Below are 26233 nucleotides of genomic sequence, written 5' to 3'. Positions count from 1 at the left end.
CCATCACGCTGAATAAGAACCTCAACATGGTACAGGGATTAATTTTCCATGTAAGATAATGCTGCAGGAAGGCAAAGAACTATGCAAACATTTGGAGAGGCAAGGTATACATTGTGTATATCATGGCCATCCAGAGAAAAAGTAGACACCAGTGTAGTCATCCTCTTTGTTAAGGGCTCTGTTTCCAGAAAATTTTAAAATCAAGTGTTACCACTGTGATGTAAAGCTGTATTTCCTGCCCCAAACGTGGCATTTTAAATGTCCAAGTTTCGCACATATGTCTTCTCAGAGTACATACAGCATGGTTTGGGGAGACAGTGATGTCCACTTCATGAAAAATCACCATGTGCACTATCATCTGTCTGTCTCAATTGCAGGGATCACTATCCAACCCAATCCCCAAGGCATCCTAACCTACTCACAAAATGCTAAATTCAGGAACTGAGAGTCACAGACCATCTCTCATATTTTGAATCTCAGAATAATATGATCACTTGTATCAAGTCTCACTGATATTGACTTCTACAACTGCTGTGGCCAGGTTGTCAGCAGTATCTTAGGCACTTACTCCCTCCACATAAACATCCAGTAGCCACAGAAATAAACTTGACACTAGGGGCAATAGTCCTTCCCCTCTCATGGTTTGTATGGAACCACTTCAGCCACTTGCCTGGGGAGGCAGCATCCTCCTCCAGCATGTAGCAGTGACATGGCTCCCTCACATGAACCCTTTTTCTGGAAATCTAGAGATCAGAGACCTGTCACCAGCCAGTGGCTGAAGGAGTCATAGACTGGCAATCCCATTACTGCCTGCTCTTTTTCCATTCCTACACCCACAGCGGATAAGCCCTCAGAAGAACCTCAACTGCCAAATGTCATGAAAGAGAAGAATAAGAAGTCTTGGGAAAAGGCTGTTCTAGTGATCCCGGAGGTGTGAGGTCCCCCCATGCCTATGGATTACACATCAGTGTTTGCTAAGATTGTTCCATCTGCCTACAGTGACAGACAGTATGCTGAGGCATAAACTGTCCCCCTGGTGCCTTCATGCCTAACAATGAAACCATCAGTCTGATGATCCAGTGGAACTGCAATGTATCTTACTGTTACCTGCTGGAATTAACTAATTTCCTCTTGTTCTGTGAAAAGTGTTGTTCACCAAGAACACTGATGACCATTCCCCAACTCTTCAAGTTACCACGAATACTGTTGGAACCATACTGGTCCCGAGAGAGCATCTGGAGGGGTTTGTATCATTGACATAGATGTCATCAGTGAGTGGATTCCGCGAGGCCTCCCCCTCCCCGTGCATCATGTTGGAAGCAATAGCATTGCGAGTGCTAAAGAACCAAAGACCCAAGAGTTCATCATTTGCAACATTTCTTTACTTCCAGGCAGGGCCACTGCCTGTTCTGAGATGGCCACCTTAATCCAACAACTTTCTCCCCTCCCCCTCCTCCTTTCTTCCACCTGGGTATTTGAATGCACACTACTCCCTGTGGGGAAGTACCACTTAATCTGGTAGGGGCCTTCTGATTAACCAACATCTTTCAGGTCTCAATTTGTGTCTCCTAAATTATGATACTCCCGTGTGCTTCAGTAATTCCTGTGGAACCTTTTCAGCTACTGACCTTATGATGTTTTTTCTAAATCTTGTGACTTCACTGCACTGATCGCTACACAATGATCTGCATGACAGTGACCACTTTCTGGTGATCCTGTTAATTGCCTGTCATCACCTGACAGATGAATTACCATGTTGCGCTCTTCAAAAAGCCAATAGGCAGTCAGTTGCGTACTCTGTCATCAGCTTCGCCCTCTCTCTGTTAGATTGCATCCATAAGGTTGTGGGAGACATCTCCAATGTGATGAACCACACTGCTGGAACTGCTGTTGCCTTTCTGCAGTCTCCCTTCACCACAAGATAGTACCATGGTGGACCAAAGACATTGAAACAGCTATTCAGAATCATTGAAAGGCAATGCAGTGTCTCAAGTGATATTCTTCACAGACCACCATTCTCATTTATAAGTGGCTTCACACTAAGTCTAGCTATCTAAGTAAACACTTCCTTCAGGGCATATACATATCAGTTCTTGTGGAACACCTTGTGACTGACTTTGTAACAGCATTAGTGTCCTCTTTCTATCTGGCTATCTACAGAACACCTAAAGGCAAATTGACAACATTCTCCTACCCTCCATCCCCACCATCCCGAATTATATAATGAATATTTTGCTGACAGGGAACTGCTGTGCCACATGATGTGGCCCCAGATGCTGATTGGTATTCACAATAAGATAATCCAATATCCGAATGTTACTCAAGGACTCCACCAATTTAGAATATTCTACCATATTTGGGTACAGCATTTTTTCCCTTCACAGTGGGGAGATAGTGTCAATGTTGTGATCCTTAAGCCAGGCAAAAAATCCAACATCCACTGACTGACAGCCATCAACCGATTAGCCTCATCAACACAAGCTGCTTGAAAGGATGGTAGTCGGCCAATTATGCTGCATACTCGAACCACGGGGCATTTTGTTGCCCTATCAGTAGGTTTCCAGGAAGAACTATCCACAACCAATCATCTGGTTATGTTGGAAAGAGCAATCTAACAGGCTTTTTCTAAATGCTGACACCATAAAGCAGTCTTTTTTAACCTACACAATTCATATGACACAGCTTTGAGTCACTATCTTTTACTTTCTCTCCATGACTGGGGCTTTTGAGGCTCTTTATTAATTTTCATTCATCAACTTTTATTTCAGTGGTTGTTTGGGTTAGAGTTGGTACAACATTCAGCTCCCCATGGGTCCAAGCAAACGGCATCCCCACAGGACTCCATGCTGAGTGTTGCATTCTTCCTCATCGCCATCGATCAACTAGTAACCTCCATTGGCCCACAGGTATCCCTCATCAAATGCAACTTCTGCATTTGGTAAAGCTCCCAATCTGCAGCCTTGGTTGAAAACCAACTCCAGGGCATCATCTGAAGGGCATCCACTTGGATCCTTTCTCATATTTTCCAACTCTCCCACAAAAACATGAGCCATGCTTTTTTGATGTTGTACCATAGTACATCCTGACTCAGAACACCACTTGGAGAGCCATCACTTGGACATTTCTGCACAGTCCCCATTTTAAGGACTCCCCTTTGATAAAAAGCTTGCATGGGCATCCCATAACACGAATTATAGTTTCATGCAATACCTTAAAACTCTCTGCTTTCTTGCCCTCTCCTTTTTGGAGTGTGGAATGAGGACTGAGGCAGCTGGTTTTCCACTTTTATGTCAGAATCTTTTAAAGAATCTTTCAAAGAGGAACATATTTATCTTTTATGTGCTTCAACAGCAGCATTTTTCAGCTGCTTCCCTTCTTTCCCCTTTTACAGCAGGGTGCGCTGCTTATATAAAATTAATTTGTGGATCAGTAAAGTTTTAATGGTTTATTTATACACTTTGACACATGTACATACTTTTGCACATATAAGTATACATAATATAAGGTTAACACAAAACTGTTTCCCATCCAACACAAGTTCACTTTACACTACTTTACATAAAAATGCACATTTTTAGGCTACAAATTCAGTACGCAAAAAAATCCGGTATCTGATTTGCAACTACAAAGAATTTTGAATGACAAAATAACTTTTGTAAGGTGCTTACACTGTCAGGTGGCACAATCAATAACTTCCAGGTCAAGACAGCCTGTATCAGCATGAAGTGACCATTATACAGAGATAGTGCATCATCAAGTTTTATTGGTGAAAAAATGGCAGCTAAAAACATAGTTTTGTGACCTCAGAAATCTTGCAATGACACCAGTGCCCTCACCATTGTGGCAGTTAAAACTACAATTACTTCTCAGGCTGGATATTATGAGTATATTTTATGTGCACAAGTACAGTAACTCTGAACCTCTGGATATCAGTAATGTATAATTATATCAAAAAAGCTTCCAGGTTTCCTGAGAACATCATCTTAAGAACATGTAATAAAAATTTTGATGATTTGCCATGAATAGAAATTATAGAAGTGGCCACCCCCACAGTTGGTACTTTTAGTACCTAAACATCATGGTTCTTCAAGGTTTTCTCATGAACTGCACATGAACTAATAGGGCTTTTATAAGTCATCTGTGGCTTACCCTAGATCACACTTAATACAACAGAACCAACTGATTTGCTCAATGTGCCTGGGCTGGAGGAAGTGTGTGTAGTGTTTAAATTTTGACCCTGTATTGCAGGATACCTATAGTATGACCATCCTTTATTTATTTATTTATTTAGTCCTTCAAATCCTATATGTATAGAATATATACAAGGATATTGGACATGGTTAGGTATTTACAAGATAAAATACAGTTTGTATTGCAATCCTAAGGACTAGATATTGAAGTAATTTAGCACAGATTCATAAATACAACAAACATTACAGGCAACATACAAAGTAGAATATTAATAATGCATCTTTATTTTTGTTGTTTGGCTTTTATATATTCTGTCAGACTGTAAAAGCAATGATCAATTAAATATGCCTTTACTTCAGCCTTAAAACTACAGAGTTTACCTATTGATTTAATATGTTTAGGTAGATTATTGAAAATCTTTATCCCAGTATGTAGTGTGCCTTTTTGGCACAATGATGTTCTCACCTGTTTCACATGAAGGTCAGATTTTTGCCTTATATTGTGTGCATGTATATCTTCATTTTTTAATAAGATATCTGGGTGTCTATCGATATATTGTTGGATGAAAACTGGTGTTTCATAGATAAAAATGCAAGGAAGAGGAGGAACTGACAGTTTTTTGAATATGGGTCTGCACAATTTCGTATTGTTTACCCCTTCAATAATTCTTAGCATTCTCTTTTGCATCCTGAAAAGTTTAATATTTGTTGTTTATTGCCCCAGAAGATTATGCCATATTTAATTACAGAATGCACATAGGAGTAGTATACATTTAACAGGCTGGCTTTGCTGCAACAAGCTTTTAAGATCCGTGTCATGTAACAGGTTTTGCTTAGTTTTCTTTGCAAATATTCAATATGTACCTTCCATTTTGTGTTGTTCTGGAGCCAGAGTCCCAGAAATTTAGTGCTGTCAACACTATCAAGAACTCTGTCCCTAAGTTCTATTTCTATGTTTGGGTGGTGTCTTCCTTTTACATTATAGAAATTCAGTGCTACTGTCTTTTCTTTGTTTATAATTAGCTTGTTGTAAGCTTGTTGTAGCTGAATCACTGTTCTACACTGTTCATTGTTTTACCACTAATAAGGAAGCTTGTATCGTCTGCAAATTGGAGGGTAGTGTGGTAATACTTGTTGTACATAAGATCATTGACATAGAGGAGAAACAGAATGGGTCCTAATACTGATCCTTGAGGGACACCATATTTCACATTTTCATATCCTGAATAGTAGTAGCTGATTTTGTTATGGTCAGTATATTGCACTTCAACCACCTGTTTGCGACCACATAGGTATGTCTTGAGCCACTCATTGGATATACCTCTACTTCCTAACTGGTCAAGCTTCTGCAGTAGGGCACTATGGTCAATGACGTCAAAAGCTTTAGATAAATCAAGACATATGCCTGTCACAAACTCACTTGCATCCAGTTTAGTATAGATTTCATTAAGAAATTCAAATATTGCACTTTCACTTGAATAGCCTTTCCTGAAGCCATGTTGTGAAGGAGAGAGAATTTTATTTTTATTTAGGAAATCAGACAATCTCTTATAAAAAACTTTTTCTAAAATTTTAGAAAATACAGGCAGTAGGGCTATTGGTTTATAATTTGAAACACATTCTGGATTTCCTTTTTTGAACAGTGGTTTCAGCTTTGCTGTTTTTAAGCATGAAGGGAAGGTTCCTGATGCCAGTGAGCTGTTGCACAAATGTGTCAAGGGTTCAGCTAAGGTGAGACAGAATTTTTTAATAATTCCATCAGGTATTCCATCAATTCCACATGAGTACCCTGTTTTCAAGGTTATTTTAACTGATAAAATTTCTTCAGAATTTGTGGGTGAAAGGAACAAAGATGTAGACACATTTCTCATACTATTGCATGTTGGAGGTGATATTTTGTTGTGTTCTTCCAGTCCACTCACCAACTGTTCACTTACGTTTGCAAAATATTTGTTGAAGGTCCCTACAATTTCTGTTGGGCAAGAAATCATTTGTCCTTCATAACATAAGTTCACATTTTTATATTGTTTAGTTTCACTTGTTGTTTGATTTTTTATAACTTCCCGTATAGCTTTAGATTTGTTTTTGAGTTTTCAATGTATTTGTCATTTGCCATTGTTTTAGCTTTCCTTACAACATTTTTGAGGATCCTTCTGATAGGTATATAAATGGTAACAAGGCCACAGTCCATCCAGAACACTTGAACCCCTATCTCTACAATGAATAGAACCCAAGATATAATTTTCTGAAAAGTCGCATTTTTGTGCACACCTTTTTGAAACATACTGGTCCTGTGCGCTGTCATGCAAGGATCAGTTTCCTGCACCTGTTGAACATACTTGGAATGAAATAATGCATAGGCAGAATTTTGACATAATTCATGCTAGTGATCGATGGAACATGTATGGAGCTATCTTTGCCTTGGGAAGAATAGACATATATGCTGTCTTTACTATATTAGAGCTTAGCAGAAAATCTACTCCAAACATTGAATGGTGTAATTAGTAACAAAAAGAAATGCTAGACACTGTCTATATTGCTTACATCTTTGGCACAAACTGCAGCCAGTTTCTGGGGACTTTAGGATATATCTTTCAGAATTCAAGAACTGTAGAATAAATTTGAAATCTAATAGCGTGATTCAGTGTATCATCTTTACAAAGGATGAGTTCAGCTTCATATGTATATACTTCATGAAGACCACTCTCACTTTTGTGGAGAAATTCATTGTTCCCATGTAATATCAGTATAAAAGAAGTGTCAAACAGAAATGATAGTACACAACTATCCACACAGAATTTTCCTACACCTCTTCATTGATATTTGTATAAGCATCTCTACTCAGCAATTCCTGTTAAGTGTGTATCAGAGCTACATTCTATCTCACCACATGTTCTACTCAGGGATAGAGCATGGGAATAGTGATTCCTAATTTGCCTCTGTGTCAGCTGTTGTCAGTCTGATTTTACTGTTCCAATTTCACCAGATAAGAGTCCGAAGAACACTAACATTCCAATTTGCAAACTAGCTCTGGGGGGTTACAGAAATAATTTTTGAAAGCTTTTATATGTCCTTCAGGTTTCTGACTTTCTGTTTTGCACCTTGTCTGTTATGTTCTCAAATGATTTAATGAAGCAACTGGCAATTTTTGTTGTCCATCTTTGTATGTGCTTGATGTTCCCTGTGAGTCCATCCTTCAGAACTATTTCAGTATAGGCCATTACATTGTTTTCTGTAAGCAGTCTGTTTTATAATGTACTGCATTTTCCCAGAGGCACCCAGAAGGGGAGGAGGAAATGAAATTAAACATCAGGGTTGAGGGATATTTAATGTTGTTTCAGGGACTACAAAAATGAGTCAAATTTACAAAATTTGACACTGTGAGCCCAGTTATCAGTGTGACACTGCACTCCCTCTGTCCTGGATGCATGCCCTGATTCAGTTGGGAAAATATTGAAACTGATCCTTGATACGCTGGGTACTGGCACTGGTATGGAGTTGACCTCCTAGCTGGTCCCACGCATTTCTTATCAGGTACAGATTTGGGGCTCTTGCTCTCCATGGAAGTACCTCAACATCACTCAGATAGTTCATAGAGACATATTTCCTTTGTGGATGAGTATTATCCTATTGAAAAATGGCACCAGAATACTGTTACATGAGAGGTTAGAGGTAACACATGAGGATGCAGGATGTCCATGCATACAGTTGTGCTGTCAGAATTCCCACAATCACTACCAGTCATGACATGATGTCCTACCCAATGGATTTTCAGACCTTGATGCAAGGAGTAATGTCAATGTGCCTCTCCATAACTTTGGAAGAATGGAACCTCTCCCCAGGTCACTGCCATACTCGCCAATGATGATCATACACATAGTGAAGAACTACAATTCATCACTGAAACAACATGACGTCATTCATCAGCAGTCTATGCTTCATGGTCAGGTACTCTGACTCAAAATACAGCTGTTTATGTTGTGCTGTTAATGGCAGCCTATGCATGGGAGGGTAATGCTGGAATCTGGCTGCTGCTAGCCACCAACCAATGGTGCAGGATGACACAAAATGTAGAAGGGAGTACATTACTTGGTCTCAGATGGCAGGCACTGATGTGAAGGGTTTACTGTGGACTTAGTGCACACTATGGTGATCCTCCCTTGTGGTGAACAGAAATGGTCATTTAGAACCTTGATGGCGAGTATGCCAGCCCTCATGTTCCCATCTGGTCACATCTGTATGCCCCTCCAATCTGGATATTGCATCGTTTGACCATGTGGCCAAAGGGAGACGCACAATGACGCCCCTTTGAAACTCTATCAGGTGCTGATAACACTGTCTCACAAGAGTATGTCTCATCTCTCTGTCCTTCACAGTGCTCACTCAACATCTAACACTATCCACTCACCTATTATATACCCCACTAGCCTTGTAACACCATCAAACATGAATAATGCTAACACATATTGGTGGCTGTTCTAGTTGCCACAGAACTGCATCTCTAATCATTTACATATCTGCTGATGGTGTACATGTGTGTAAACTTACATTGACATACAGTCATATCTTCTTGTTGCATCACATTTATTGTCAGCAGTTGATACATAACAAATCAGTTTTGGAAGTATATTGCACTGATCAATACCACAACTCTCAGATCATTTAGGGCAAGTAATCACTGAGATTTCAATTAACAGGAAAATTACAATATCCAAAAATTGTTAGAAGCAGTAATTTATACCTTTTGAAGAATATAAAATATAAATTACTATGAAACATCAACATCTACTTTACATAATTCGGTCAATTGGTAGGAACGTCAGAGATTATCATATTCAGTTGTAATTAACATGTAATGAAGTTATATAATAGAATGCTACTCATTTTCCTCTATTCACCAACTTGAAATAGCTTATGATCTTACACTGTCAATCTGTAAAACTAATCAATGTGAAGCAAGTCTTTAATTTTTAAAGTAATTCAAATAATTTGCAAAATAATGCAGCCTTAAAGATGTCAACAAAATTATCAAAAAGTCCTTTTAGTCTGATGCACAGAACTGCTGTTTATACTAGTACAAAGATCTAATTCTGTTCCTTAATCCACATAGCATGCCAAATGACCAAGGATATGAATCCAGTTTTCAGGAAGAACTCTAGGACAATGAGCATATATTAGGTTAAGATTTCTGAGCTGCACCACCCATTTAGACTGCTCACATTTCACCAAGTTAAAACTGAAGCAAATTTATATCATTCCAACTGTACAAGTTTACATAAATTCATTTTGTTTAAAGTAGGAGATGGTATATCACAGTGTGATTGGAACATCTGGAATAAATTTAAGTGGAGCCTCACACAGTGTAGTTTACAATATTGTCAACACTGAATGGATATTATCATTATTATCTTATCACATTTCCTATTATGTTGTTACATGATGTGCAAAAGCCCTAAGATTCAAATCAGCACTATACAATACATCACACTTCCTTGAAAAACATCTTAAATTCATTCTTCATTCTTGGATGACTAATTAACTAGGGTACAATCTCCTACAAATTTAACATATTCACAAACACCTTTTCCTTTACACCAAATAAATACAGTTTCGTTAACATTAATCTTACGTCTATTACGGGTATACAGGAAGAATGGTGAAGGTGACATATATGTTGATTTTCCAAAGTCTTTATTAGCATTTTCCGTAACATGGTACGTCTTGTAAGCGATGATGTCTCTGTCCACAAAACTCTCCAATCCAGAAACGTTTGGGACACCGGTACCACCTCGTACAATGGCGACTGTAAGCCATCCATTCCCATGGGTAAATGTATCGTTAATGTTAATGCTGAAATTCAGTTTACATCCACAAAAAACTGCGGGTCCGTCTAGCAGAGAGTGAGCAGCAACGGATTTTACTGTATTCTTCTTCTTGTCGGCGGCTGATGTCGTCATTTCCACATCTTCTATGGTCTTATATATTGTCTGCCTCGCGCGACGTCGTAGCCTTCTATATCGCATCTCGGCATTAATCTTACGTCTATTACGGGTATACAGGAAGAATGGTGAAGGTGACATATATGTTGATTTTCCAAAGTCTTTATTAGCATTTTCCATAACATGGTACGTCTTGTAAGCGATGATGTCTCTGTCCACAAAACTCTCCAATCCAGAAACGTTTGGGACACCGGTACCACCTCGTACAATGGCGACTGTAAGCCATCCATTCCCATGGGTAAATGTATCGTTAATGTCAATGCTGAAATTCAGTTTACATCCACAAAAAACTGCGGGTCCGTCTAGCAGAGAGTGAGCAGCAACGGATTTTACTGTATTCTTCTTCTTGTCGGCGGCTGATGTTGTCATTTCCACATCTTCTATGGTCTTATATATTTAGTACAGGCAATAGAAGGCTACAACGTTGCGCGAGACAGACAATATATAAGACCATAGAAGATGTGGAAATGACGACATCAGCCGCCGACAAGAAGAAGAATACAGTAAAATCCGTTGCTGCTCACTCTCTGCTAGACGGACCCGCAGTTTTTTGTGGATGTAAACTGAATTTCAGCATTGACATTAACGATACATTTACCCATGGGAATGGATGGCTTACAGTCGCCATTGTACGAGGTGGTACCGGTGTCCCAAACGTTTCTGGATTGGAGAGTTTTGTGGACAGAGACATCATCGCTTACAAGACGTACCATGTTATGGAAAATGCTAATAAAGACTTTGGAAAATCAACATATATGTCACCTTCACCATTCTTCCTGTATACCCGTAATAGACGTAAGATTAATGCCGAGATGCGATATAGAAGGCTACGACGTCGCGCGAGGCAGACAATATATAAGACCATAGAAGATGTGGAAATGACGACATCAGCCGCCGACAAGAAGAAGAATACAGTAAAATCCGTTGCTGCTCACTCTCTGCTAGACGGACCCGCAGTTTTTTGTGGATGTAAACTGAATTTCAGCATTGACATTAACGATACATTTACCCATGGGAATGGATGGCTTACAGTTGCCATTGTATGAGGTGGTACCGGTGTCCCAAACGTTTCTGGATTGGAGAGTTTTGTGGACAGAGACATCATCGCTTACAAGACGTACCATGTTACGGAAAATGCTAATAAAGACTTTGGAAAATCAACATATATGTCACCTTCACCATTCTTCCTGTATACCCGTAATAGACGTAAGATTAATGTTAACGAAACTGTATTTATTTGGTGTAAAGGAAAAGGTGTTTGTGAATATGTTAAATTTGTAGGAGATTGTACACTGTATTTTCATAAATAAATTGATCTGTAGCGTAGCCCTGAATACGAGGTTAGGTTGGGAGTTTTTTTTTTGGCAGGGGGGGGGGGTCAGGGGGGGGGGGGCGCAGTCCTCAATCCAGTTGCGAACCCAGCTAGATATCTTATGTAGTAGGTATTGGTGTAGTACTGAACTAAAGGTTTCTGAAAACATAGAAACTCAGAATCCAGTTGTTTATCTCTGTTTATGGCTTTTAGGATGCCGCATCTGCAGAAAATGATAACAACAATCTAAGGAAAAAACAGATTGCTACTGACTGTAAAGATGACACTTTGAGTTGCAGACAGGCACAAGGAAAAGGCAGTTACATATTAACCTTCGGCCAAAGCCTCCTTCAGAAAAGGAAACACATACACATTCATTCACATAAGCAAGCACACCTCATACATGCATTATTGCACTTGAAGTGTGCTTGCTTTTGTGAATGACTCTGTGTGTATTTCCTTTTCTAAAAAAATCTTTGGCTGAAAGCTAATATGTAACTGTCTTTTTGTTGTGTCTTTCTGCAACCCAACCTCTCATCTTTACAGTCAGTAGCAATCTATCTTTTCCTTATGTTGTTCATATTCTGACATGGAATTCCACTGTTTGAACATGACAACATTTTTTCAGATAGGTTACAGTGTCCGAACTCATAATATGTTCTAAAACATCACTAGAGCTAGAGATAGAAATGGAAATTAGGACAATAGGTCAGTCAATCAGTTCTGTTGTTCTTGCTGTAGATAGGTGTGACTTGGGCTATATTCCAGTTCCCATGGTGTCTTTTGGAATTTAAATGTATAGAAACATTCACCAAGGTGCTTGGTCAGCAGAGGCTTCCCTGCCATTTTATGCAATGGCATCTGCTTCCTCTGCTTACAGTTTTGCACTCAGGACTCCTTAATGGTATTGGAAATTGCACTTGTACTGAGTTAATCACAATGTTCATAGACTTGATCTGTAGAGCCCAGTACAATATTTACAGATTTGTTGTGTTGTACTGCATTGTATTTGACAATGTTTAGTTCAATTGTCATCATTCCTGTTTACATGTCTATATGTTAGTCCAGAGAACACATTACAAAAAGACTGTCTGATAACTCTCAAACTTTCGTGCATGTATTTTCTCCATTACTTATGGATATAGTTATTTTGAAACTCCTAGAATGAAATGAGAAAGGATCTCAGCAATAATAGAAATTCTAATAATTACCATTTCAATGAAAAGCAGCAATACTAATTACAGCAGCTCTGACATCTGGAACACCTAGTTCAAGAACTTATCAGTACTATGATTAAAATTTTTTGCAGTAGGTTCCTTGGGTGTTGCCACAGATTGCCTATCATGATTTTCAAAGTTGCTAGGCATCCTCAAAGGCCTTTTCTGTAATGATGATTAGGTGCCCTTTTATGTCTCTTTCATGCTTCCACTGTTCAAAGTGACATCAGTACTCTTTTTATCTGGAACACTTCTCAGTTCAGATTCAAAATTCCCTCCCTTCACCCTTGCCCTTAGTGAATGCAGTGAGCATGGCATGCCTATGTGGTGCAAAGAAGCTGGCATACATGTCTTTGGCCTTTGGAATCTTGTATCCAGATCATACTAAAAACAGAGTTATTATTGTCAATAATTAGAATTTAAAAACATGCTTCAAATTTTCTGGAAAACAAGCACATGATCATTCAGTTTCTTCTGCTCACTGCATAACACTTTGAACATCAGCCTTGCACTCAATTCCTCATCTGCAAATTTAAGATACAAGTTTTTGTGTTCAGTACTTTTTCCATCCCTACAATCTCTGCTATCATTTATCTGTCACATCAACAGCCAGTATTCTAAAATTTATGCTTGTAGCACATTTTGTCCTCAGATTTATCACTTGATTGACATCCAGGATGGACTTTTCCTTCAGTCTCTCTTTGACCCATCTTGAACATCATGTGCTATTTCAAAACTTATGACTTTGAGAGGCACTACACTCCTAAGGCCCACTCGATATTGGCAATACCTGATGCTGTATTTATTACTCAATGGAACATTACATCTTGAGCTTATGACTATAATCTGTTTTATATTGTATGAGAATTACGGATCCTGCGCCGACATCCATATCCTTCTTCCTTCGTGTTACCCAACTGTGTAAATTCATGTTACCATACTGTGTAAATGTAACTACGAAATATTAAAATGCTATGAGACTGGAAAACATAATTTTTCTGGAAATGAGTGTAATGCATGAATAATAGCAACAAAAAATCAGTAAGTGACAGTGCATAGTTATTTTATAGTCTGCAAATGAAACTTTAACAGTTTACTTACCTGTTTGTGTGATTCTTCCAGATGTTTCATTAGCACAGCAACGACAACATTCACAAGCACAAACTGTGCCATAAGAACAAATATAACGAAGAAGATGGGTGCTATCACTGTCGAAACGCAGCAGTTTCTGACACAATCAGCTGAATTGTCACAGTCTTCACGTAATGTGTCTTTCATTATTCCATTCCAGTTGTCTCCTGTAGCTACACGGAACAGAGTGAGAAATGCCATGCCGAAGTTACTAAAGTGTGCATGTTCACCCAGTCCCTGGCATGGTCTCTTTTCACTGCATTCTGTAAGATATAAAATACTTTGAATTTCTGACCTTTCAAAACTTGTTTTCGTGAACTGTTTAGCTAAAGTTACATTAATTACGTCAGGCATATATTTAAACTGCAACTAGTAACCGAAATTTTTATGCAAGAAGATATACTTTTGACTCTCTTTCACAAATGCTTGTTCCGCATTAACTAGGTTCTGATATAGATAGTGATTTTGAACTAGATCATTTAGAACCAACCCTGGTTACAAAGTATTAACTTTGCGTGAGGAGGAATAGAATAGACGTTTATTGTCTCATAACCTACCATTTCAAGTTATTGACTTAATGTATAAGAAACTTGTCAAAACACAAAAATTGATTAACAGTTTTTCTTAAAATATCTTTAATATAATATACTGTACTGGACACATAACTGAAAAAAAAAATGAACTGTAATTCTAAGTATGTGTTCTGCTCAAATTTTCAGAGCATCCCTCACGAATGTTCCAGTTGAATAATAATATTTCTGAATCAGTTTGTCATACAAGTTTTTACAGTGATTCTAAATTAATGCTGAGCAACTTTTTTCCTTTTATTTTTCCTAAATTTTCATACCTATTTACTGTGGAGTTTGGGCATAAATTTATAAATAATCGGTGGGTGGCATAATATTATTTTGATTCCTAGTGTTGTAATCATTTGGAAATTGATTTGCTACAAATAAATTGGGCTATAATATACAAAAATAATCAGTTCATAGATGTACAGTGAGGGAATACTTAACATACATAGGTAAAGATGAAAGTAGAGGCATCAGAGAGAATATAAGATCAAGGGTAGTATGTTAGAATTCACTATGTGAGGTTAAGTTCACAAATGATAGAAAGTAGAAACTCAGAAGTGGTGATACACATAGAAGATGAAGAAGAGAAAATGGTAAGTGAAAGAATAATATGAAAAAAGTATTGGAGAATAGAATGAACAAACAAATAATAATAAAGCAGCTTTGAGAAACACAGTGGAGGAAAGAAAGAATGAGTGTCAATCTAAGGCAGTTTTAGCCCATGAGGGTGACAGTATATGGAGGTTGGTTTGCAATAAATTTGAATCCACAATCAAGGACTGAGGCAGCAGGATTAGGGGGCATGGGAAAGTATTCGATGCCAAGGATACACTTGACAAATATCATCCTTGCTCAATGCTGATTGTATGAGATGCCCAGTAAGCACCACTAGAAAATAAATGCTGCTTCTGCTGCCTTATGGGTAGGCATTCAACACAAGGTTTAAAGGATGGCAAACCAAAACAGATCACTGTTGGACAGAAATTCATATGGCAAAGTGAAGCCTGTGTTTCCATGGGAATAAACCCACATTAATACTGGTCCTCCAGGTGGGAGATTGGACACTGGGCTGACAACCCACTCTGTTACAAGGACCTTCTATGGAACACTGAAAACCAGCCTCAGAGATGGATTCATATGTTGACAGTTATGGCAAAGTACAGGTACTAAGATACAAACATTTATGTTTGGGGATATGGAATTTCAAAACAGTGAATGGACTGAGAGCAGTGAAGGCAATGGATGATGAATTGTGTAACTAAAATATGGATGTGGTGTCTCTTCAGGATCAGGTGGAAAGATGAAGCCATACAGAATGGAGAGAAAGACACCACATTTCACTACAGATCTGGAGAAAGGAAATGACATGTTTGAACAGGAATAGCAGTCGACAATAAAATAGTGTACAAGAAGTGATCAGTTTTAATCGGAAAAATATTTTTTTTTAATGTTCTATATTAATGGTATTCAATCTTGACAGTCATCATCAGACCCTTATAAGTCTCTTTAGGTTATGTGCAGAGATGCTGAACACAGTATGAACACAGGTCAAGAGACACACGTGTCTCTTGGCATAGGTTCGTGTTCAGTTTGGTATCTCTGCACTCTGTCTATGGAGATGTGTAATGGACTGAAACCACTTACCATTAAAATAAAACATTAAAAAAGTATTTTTGCAATCAAAATGATTATTTCTTCTAAATTTCAATACAAATCACTGTTTTTCCAATAATGTTATACAAAATCAATAAAACTGTGCATGTTCTAACTAAATATAAAGCAACCAGTGAAAGGCTCTGCTATTTGAGACTCAAGATAAGTTTTAAGAACACTTCCATCCTTGCTGTACATGCTTACATGCTCTTCTAGAAGAAAAGGATGATGAGGAGATGTAACGTTTTTATGAAATATTTGAACAAGTGAATTACAAGATGCCACAAAATTACATGAAGATGTTGACAGGAGACTAAAATGCAAACATTGATAACTGCATCTACTAAGAGATTTGTGAGTGGACCATACACCTTGCACGAACAGTCTGACAATGGGATAAGACTTGTAACATTTTCAACTGCAAAGAACAAGAAGTTTGTCAGCACAATGTTGCCGCATAAGAAAATACAGTTATAAACTTGATGTTCCAGAAAGGAGGTATACCAACCAGACTGACTGTGTATGGATGGATTCAAAACATGTAAGTGGAATCAAGGGTGCCAGAGTAGCATGAGGAGCAGAAGTGGGAAGAGACCATAATTTAGTACAAATTATAGTAAAACAAAGAACATCACAACACAATATGAAAGGCAAAATAGATATAAGTCTATGTGGGATACGAGGAAATAAGAAGCAAATATCAACTGAAGCTATAGAATTGATTTCATATTCCGCATAAGCTAAAAGGTGAAGGTGAAAGAAAAGGGACAGAGGTGGGGGGGGGGGGGGGGAGGAGGGGGGGAAACATTCAAATCCACCACAACTGAGACTGCAAAGAAACACCTAAAGATGCAAAACGGAAAGGGAGGAATAAAATATGGTTCAGTGAGGAATGCAATGAAGCAAGAAAAAAGAGAAAGGAGTACCAAAAGAGGATGCTACACAGAGGCAGCAAGAGAAACAAGAAAAGTAAAATGAAGAGAAAAGAGGTAGTTCATCAACAAGCAACCAGAGAAGGCTGAAGAAGACAGAAACCAGAAGGACATAAGAGAATTATGTAGATGTCAAATGATGGAAAGATGAGGATGGAATAATAAGTGCATGGAAAGGATAGACTACTCCTCACCAAATACAGGAGGCACTGAGTTGCAGATAGATACAATGAACAGAACACTAGAAATATTTAAGATTTTGGACAAATTCCTTCCTCAGGAGGAAAGACTCTCCGAAAGTTTAAATATTTGTAATACTGCTTTCATTGCGCCTGTGTATGTCTCAATGCCTCCCCTATGTAGTGAGTAGCAGTATACTTTCGCTCTTGTTGTAATTGTATAGATGTACAAGACATTTCAAGGTGGGGTGCAAAACCGAAAATGGATGGAAAACAATGGAGGGGAGTTGGTGACCAACCAAGAACATGGCATGACCTTATGGAAGGACTATTTCAAATAACTGTTGAATGTCCCTATAGAAAAGAGATGACTGAGGAGATTAACCATTCTGTCAGAAAAGGATCCACTGCCTGTGAAAGCTCATGCATTTCCATATCTTTTATGTGTTTTCTGCTGCCACTGTATGTTGAGCATATTGTTTATTTTAAAAACCTTTCAGAAACTTTCATGTAGTGTATAAGTCATTCAAATTTGTATTAAAATGGAAATAAATAGTACAGGATTTCCATGTCACAGAATCACATAACCTGTACTGTTTAAAGATTAATTATAAAATAATAATAACACTAACAGTGGGAATGTTTACCTTCTGGAATAATTGAATTTCTTCAAGACAATAGTATTTTACCTGCCATAATTATTCAATATGTTGGAAAAATGTCAATATAAAGCCGGTAAGCTCCAAAAATATAATTCTAATGTTACATAACTGTGGTAGGTACATTGCATGAACACTTACCTAGGCGCCCAAATAACTCAACACCAAGTGCTGCAAAAATGAAGAACAGCAAGAAAAATAACAGCCCAAGGTTCCCGACCTGTGGTAGAGCCTGCATGACTGTGTCTAGCAGGGCCCGTATTCCTTTAGCCATCTTTAGCAGTTTGAGCACTAGAGATTGAAAATAAGAACTGTATTATTGTGTAATTTAACATATGAAATAATGTCAAGAAATTTTATGAGTGTGTCTCTAAAGATAAATATATGGCTGAAATCACATGTGCATACCTCTTGCTATCCTGAGGACCCTCATCACTCTTATAATTGTTGGATTTATAGGAATAAATTTTGATTCAACTTCTTCTAGCACAATTCCAACAATAGATAATATTACTATAATAACATCCAGCTGATTCCACCTGGAAGAAAATCAGAGTGCTGATTCAAATGACAAATAGTGCAACAAAATAAGTTAAAGGCTAAAGATGTACATTAAAATATTAATACGTCACTTCATTTTAGAAAGAAGAAAAAAACCAGTAGAAAGTTACTGATGACACATATAGGGTTTCCAGTGAAGGAGTCCCTGATTTCAACATTAAATATCTCAGAAACTAACATCAATAGATGAGTGCAGCAAAAAGTATGTTTAATGCGGGAGCTGTAAGAATTTTATACAGAAGTTTCAAAATAGTTCAAAAAGCTGTTAACAGGCAGTGCTGTATGCTGTGCAGTGCATACAGTATCAGTGTGCATACTGTATCTGCAAACAAAATTGACACTTGGTGCACTGGCTTCTGGGAGCGACCATAAAGGCATTTCCCATATATAGCCACTCCCATCAGATACTGCGCTGAGTGTCAACTTTGTTTGTGTGCATAATAAGTAAACTCATCTTCTGCAAGCAGTCTCTGCAGTCACATTACAATCTTCTCAAAATGTCCACCACTCGCAGTACAGAGGTAAGGAAAATTGCACAATGAAATTTGCCATTACGTCCTGTATTGTCTCAAAGAAAATTGATTCAGATGCCACACAGATCATCAATTCAAGCTCATCCAGCATGACATGATTGTTTAGTTGGACAGTACTTTTTAATGTGCCTCACAAAAAGTAGTCACAAGGAGTCAGGTCGGGTGAATATGGAGGCCAATGTGTTCCTGTGACAGTTAATTTACAATAATCCAACACAATGACTGTATACTTGAATTATTCATCAAGAAAGTGAAAAACCTTTTCAGTGTGATGTGGTCTGGGCCCATTTTGCATGAACCACTTCATGCCTTGTTGATCCTCCTGTATGGTGACAAATTGTTCCACAAGTTGCAACATAATGTTCAGTAGTGCTTGTTTCTCACATGAAAAAAGGACCAATAATGCCTCTGCTGCATACCATAGCCCAAACAATAATTTTGGTAGAAAGCTGTAGTTTCGCTTCACACAAATGGGGATTTCCGGAACCCCAGGATTGCCAGTTTTGTTTATTCAGGGCTCCTTTCACATGGAAGTGTGCTTCATCTGTAAATCAGATAGCCAACACCATTATCGATCTTTGTGAGGATATGGTTCACAAAGTCAGCCCTCTGTTACACATCTCCTACAATTATGGCCTGGTGGCCTCAGATTCTGAATGGAAATGTGTAGGATCTGCTTCAGTATTTTCTGCATGTTGGAACACTTCAAACCAGTCTCTGCTACAATTCTTTGAATGGAGTTTCTTGTGTTTTGCTGAATAATTCCAGAAACAGTAGGAAATATTTTCAAGAGTAACTACAGTTTGCCCGGTGCCAACATTCCCTGCTAGATCATCAGCCATAATGTCTTGAAACTATGCCCTCTTGATCAAATTCTTCAAATGAAAAATCCTCCAGCTAAATGAACTGAAAACTATGAATGATTTAAATGTTTCACATACATATTTTGTCGCATCAAGCAGGCACACTTCAAATGCAGTAGGTTATCTTTTATGCTTACAAACCATATGAATGTCTTCTGTAAGACACCTTTTGTGATCTGAAAAGATAAAAATGTCAGTAATAATTATTCCCTTCACCATTTAAAAAAACTGATAATAACTCAGGCCAATGCATTTTAATTTTCTGCTGATATTGTTCAGGGATTCTTGACTATGAAAGCATAACAAAATTCTTACACTGGATAAATGTTGAAATTAATGTAACTGGACTTTGATATAGATGAAGATAGTTTCTATCTCTATCAAGAGAATAATTAACAAAAGGGCATAAATGAAGCTAGAATCATTTGGTCACTAATAGTCTTGCTTCGATCTTTTGAAAATGGTCTCTGAAAATCATAAATAACACATGAAATCAAAAAATGTTATTCAGATATGGTAATTTCATCTGGCACTGCGAAATTAAACAGAGTAAGACAATTCATGTTAACTTATTGTTCCATAAGCAGACTGTACACGACACATAATGTCGCACCCACAGTGACAAGACAGAGAACAGGTAAGTAAGTACAGAAGTGACAAGTGAAATTAAAACATACTCTTGATAAAACAAGATAATGTAGCCTGTGGCTTGTCACTCAGGTTTGTTTTCTTAGTAATATACATTGATATTCAGACAATGAGCAATTAAAGTTTTATTTCTTTTTTGATCTTAAATACTGCACATGCAAAAACGAATAATTCTGTAACACATTGCGTTTGTAATTAAAAAGTAATGTGTTAGCCTGTCGATTGGAATTTGGCAAAGAGCTTGTGAATGGTTACTGCATTGGGTTGTTTTGGAACATTAAGTCATGTTTGAAAATTGTGCCTTGTTGCCATTGGACTGTATTCTAACCTGTTGTTTTCCAGTACCAGAAAAACACACTGTTGAATGAAACACGATTTCAAACCCTTCCTTCAGCACACTAACCTCTTTCATATTTCAACAATGGAACTGATCACTCTGAGCTGCGGCACACTATTTATAGGCACTATGTATTGTGATTACAGTGCCATCTGTTAGCAGCTTCCTGAACTATTTTGAAACTTCAGTATATCTAATATGTAAACTGTGAGTGGAGGGGGGTGAAAGGAAAGGGAAGGGAAGGAACTATTGATGTCAGCTGTATTGGGACTTCATGTGGAATCAGAGACGAGGAGTGAAAATGTGTGTCAGATCGGGATTTGAACAGGGGATCTTCTGCTTACTAGGCAGTTGAGTTAACCACTGCACCATATGGACACAGTGTTTATTGCAATTGCATGGACTATCTTGGTGTGCCCCTTGGCCGATCCACATTCCCACCTAGCATCCATATTTGCTACTTTGAGATATCCACCGAAGGTCGAACAAAGTTGTGCATTGGCACTGAAGGTGGTGTTACTCATTGCCCATTCAGGTGAAGCAATTGTAAAGTGCAATGTCTGTTCTTTCTGTCTTTCTTTCTCTCTCTCTCCTTCTCTCCTCTCTCTCTCTTTTTGCGAGATGCTAGAACAGACACAACACATTCATATTCTACATAAGTTCTGTGTAAAATTCTTACAGCTTTCACAATAAATATACACAAACATATCACTTGTTGCACTCATCCGTCGATCTTAGTTTCTGAGATATTTAATTTTGAAATCAGAGACTCGTTCACTGGACATCCTGTATATACCAAAAACTATGATACATTACTAGTGCTTTGTCCTCACTTACATATAATTTTAATAATTTATTCATGTGCTCTGAGTGTTTTCAAAATACTTTCCTGAGTACTTTGAGAATCCTCCAAAGAAAGTTACCAGTAAGTTAATGTTATGGTTTCAGGTTTCCAAACAAGTTGATTATTTAATATTTACATCTTATCACTCATCACTGCCACAGTTCAAGGGGGAAGTAATAGAATACATGCAAGCAGCAATGCCATATACAGATAGGCAAATCACAATTACTCTGGTCTCTACCAAGTAAATTACAAAAGTAATTAAGTTCTCTAAAACAAAATACTCTCATAGATTTGATAATATTTCAAGTGTTGGTGTCATTGAGAAACAGCTGAGATTGCTAAAACTGAATGATGCTGCAGAGCCTGATGGAATCCTACTCAGTTTCTTTACAGAATTTTCAGATGAGTTAGCTCCTCTCTTAAACATAATATCTTGTAAAAAAACAAACTGTGGCCACTGGTTTGTAGAAAGCACAGGTCGCATACATCAAATGGCCAGGTGTGAGTAGGTCATACACATCAAATGGACATGTGCATGTAGGTCTTGTACACTAAGGGTTCTGTACAAACTTAATTATGTATGTATACAGTTCATCCATCTTGAGAATCAAGAATCTCAATGATTTTTGCCTGTTATTGAAAATTATACTGGCAAGTTATTGGTACTGGGAATTCCAAGACTTTCAAGACTGTTTTAATTTTAAGATTGAAGTCAGATAAGAAAGGACAAAAGAAATTTTTTTAGTTGACGTAATTACAAATTAAACAATGAAAACCCAGGCTGGAATATGACATTATTATGAAAAGAATAGTTGCCACTCAGCATACAATGGAGATGCTGAGTCACAGACAGTCACAACAAAAAGACTTTCAGAAAGTAAGCTTTGGGCCAACATTATTTTCTGACAGTCTTTTTGTTGATCTGCGACTCAGCATCTCCACTATATGGTGAGTAGCAACTATTCTTTTCATAATATTGTCAAAATTACAAATTAACAATTTACAGATTTTTTTTTCCTTTAGTTGTAAATTCAAACCTTGCTTCCTGTCAAATTTCTTGATTTTAGGCCAACAGGAAGTATCCTACAGGTTTTAATGAGTGAGTTTGCAAGCATCAAAATATGTGACATACATGGTCTTATCTTTTGATTGCACTGACTTAAAAGCTTAAGTTTTTTACTCCACCAAGGGACAAAAGACCTAAGTATGTAACATAAATTTCAACTTGATATGTCTAAATTTTTCTGAGGAAAAGGGGTCTTAACAGATGGACAGACAGACAGATTACGAATGAAAAAAGCAATTTCTTTGTGAGACATAACTACAAATTAACAATTTTCAGATTTTTTTCCCTTTACTTTTACTGTAAAACTTCACTTCTTGCCAAATTTCATGATCCTAGGCCAAAGCGGAGTACACTATGGGTTCTGATGAGTGAGTTTGCAAGAATCAAAATATGTGCCATAAACAGCCGTACCTTTTGATTGCATTGACTTAGAAGCTTACATTTATTATGCTGCCAAGGGACATTCGACATTAGTATGTGACATAAATTTCAATTTGATACATCTACCTAGTTCCTGAGAAAAAGTGGTCTTAACAGACGGACAGCAGAGAGAGAGAGAGAGAGAGAGAGAGAGAGAGAGAGAGAGAGAGAGAGAGAGATAAAAAGAAATTCATGTGATATAAATACACATTAACACTTTTCAGATTTTTGCCTTTAGCTGTACTGTGAAACCTTGCTTCTTGCTAAATTTCATGATTCTATTTAAACAGCAAGTACCCTATACATTTGGATGAGTGAGTTTTTGAATGAAAATCTGTCACATCAATGGCCATATCTTTTGATTGCATTGACTTAGAAGCTTCAGTGTTTTACATCACTAAGGAACTGTAGACCTTTGTATGTGGCATACATTTTAAGTTGTTATGTCTAAACTGTTCCTAAGAAAAAAGGCTTTTAATAGTCGGACAGACAAACAGACAACAAAGTGATCCTGTAAGGGTTCCATTTTTACTAACTGAGGTACGGAACCCTAAAAAGGGTAGAGGAAGTGATGCACAAAGCAGCTGTTCAATATTACTGACATCCACCTGTTCTACAATCTTAGAAAATATTCTGAGAGCAAACATGAGGTGTCTCTTCATGACAACCAAAATCGATTAGAAAAACAATGATCACGTGAAACGTAGCTTTCAATTTTCTCACTTGACATCCTGGAAGCTATAGATTAAGACAATTATGTGGGTGCAGTATTTCTTGACTTCTGAAAATAATTTTGACTAATATCACAGTAACACTTTTGAATGAAAATACAACTGTGGGACATAAAACAAAATTTGTGACTAAATTAAGGATTTCTTAGTATAGAGGAATCGGTATATTTTCTTAGATGAAGGGTCATTCACAGATGCAGAAGTAACTTAAGTGTGTCCCTTAAAAGTGCATTTGGTTCCTTGCAGTTCTTGTTATGTATTAATACCTTGGCAGACAGTATTAATAGTAACTTACAGTTTTTGAAGACGACCGACATTAAAGCACTGTGTGAAAAAAGCTGCATAAACAGCAGTAAGATTTTGAAGTGGTGCAGTGATTGGCAAACTGATTTAAGTATTCAGAAATATAAACTAGTATTGTTATTGTTGTGGTCTTCAGTCCAAAGACTGGTTTGATGCAGCTCTCCATGCTACTCTATCCTGTGCAAGTCTCTTCATCTCCAACTAACTACTGCAACCCACATCCTTCTGAAACTGCTTACTGTATTCGTTTCTTGGTCTCCCTTTACAATTTTTTACCCTCCATGCTTCTTTCCAGTGCTATATTGGTGATCCCCTGATGCTTCAGAATGTGTCCTACCGACCAAGCCCTTTTCCTAGTTAGGTTGTACCACAACTTTCTCTTCTCCGCAATTCTATTCAGTACGTCCTTATTAGTTACATGATCTATCCATCTAATCTTCAGCATTCTTCTGTAGCTTCACATTTCAAAAGTTTCTATTCTCTTCTTGTCTAAATGGTTTATCATCCATGTTTCAATTTCATACATGGCTACACTCCCTGCAAATACTTTCAGAAAATACCCCTTGACACTTAAATGTACACTTGATGTTAATAAATATCTCTTCTTCAGAAATGCTTTTCTTGCTATCGCGTGTCTACATTTTATATCCTCTCTACTTCGGCCAACATCAGTTATTTTGCTACCCCAATAGCAAAACTCATCTACTACTTTAAGTGTCTCATTTCCTAATCTAATTCCCACAGCATCACCTGATTTAATTTGACTACATTCCATTATCCTTGTTTTGCTTACTGTCCATTCCATTCAGTTGCTCTTCCAAGTACCTTGCTGTCTCTGACAGAATTACAATGTCATCGGCAAACCTCAGAGTTTTTGTTTCTTCTCCCTGAACTTAATTCCCACTCCAAATTTTTCTTTTGTTTCTTTACTGCTTTCTCAATATACTGATTGAATAACACGAGGATAAGCTACAACCCTGTCTCACTCCCTTCTCAACCATTGCTTGCTTTTCCTGCCATCCGGTTTCTGTACAAATTGCAAATAGCCTTTCGGTCCCTGTATTTACCCCTGCCACCTTTATAACTTGAAAGAGAGTATTCCAGCCAACATAACCAAAATCTTTCTCTAAGTCTACAAATGCTATAAATGTTGGTTTGCCTTTCCTTAAGCTATCTTCTATAAGGAGTTGTAGGGTTAGATTTGCTCATGTGTTCTTACATTTCTCTGAAATCTAAACCGATCTTCCCCGAGGTCGACTTCTACCAGTTATTTTATTTTTCTGTAATGAATTTGTGCTAGTATTTTGAAACTGTGACTTATTAAACTGATAGTTTGGTAATTTTCACACCAGTCAGCACCTGCTTTGTTTGGAATTGGTATTATTATATTCTTTCTGAAGTCTGAGGGCATTTCACCTGTCTAATACATCTTGCTCACCAGATGGAAGAGTTTTCATGGCTACCTCTCCTAAGTCTATCAGTAGTTCTATCAGAAAGTTGTCTGTTCCCGGAACCTTGTTTTGACTTAGGTCTTTCAGTGCTCTGTCAAATTCTTCACACAGTATCATATCTCCCTTCTCATCTTCATCTATGTCCTCTTCCATTTCCATACTATTGCCCTATGCTATAATGAGTAGTATATTATGATTACAATATCAATCAGCCGCACATACATGAACCTAACAATTTGTGGGGATATGACACAGTGTCACTTGTAAGTAAAGCAGATGCCAGACTTTGCTCCATTGGTAGGACACCAGAACAATGTTGTCAGTCTACTAAGAAGATTGTTTACAAAACACAGATTTGAACCATTCTGGAGTATTACTCAAAACCGTGGTTCGAACTCAGACCAAATATGACTAACAGGAGATGCTGAATGTCTACAAAGAACTGCAACACAAATGTAACTTTTTTTAACAGCTCTTGTTAAAACATCATGCAAATGGTGGAAAACATCAGCAGGAATACAAATGTCAATCATCTTGCAAAAACCTTACTTAGCATTCGGGAAACACTACCAAATGAAGAATATGGGAATATACTACAGTCCTCTTCATATTAGTTTTGAATTACA

The 26233-nt window shown here is 37.6% G+C and overlaps 1 protein-coding gene across 1 annotated transcript in view; it reads right to left on the bottom strand.

Moving 5' to 3' along the window:
- The window catches only part of LOC126234906 (voltage-dependent T-type calcium channel subunit alpha-1G), a 790867-nt gene that overhangs the window by 35803 nt on the left and 728831 nt on the right, over positions 1-26233 (bottom strand). The window contains exons 32-34 of the mRNA XM_049943646.1: positions 18256-18386; positions 17989-18138; positions 13820-14112 (exon numbers count right to left, since the gene is read on the bottom strand). Coding sequence (XP_049799603.1) covers positions 13820-14112; positions 17989-18138; positions 18256-18386 — 574 coding nt within the window. The remainder of the gene's footprint in view (positions 1-13819; positions 14113-17988; positions 18139-18255; positions 18387-26233) is intronic.

This window comes from Schistocerca nitens, chromosome 2 (assembly GCF_023898315.1).
Source record: "Schistocerca nitens isolate TAMUIC-IGC-003100 chromosome 2, iqSchNite1.1, whole genome shotgun sequence".
Lineage (NCBI taxonomy): Eukaryota > Metazoa > Arthropoda > Insecta > Orthoptera > Acrididae > Schistocerca > Schistocerca nitens.
The sequence above is the reverse complement of the archived record's forward strand: the minus strand, read 5'-3'. Positions and strand labels throughout refer to the sequence as shown.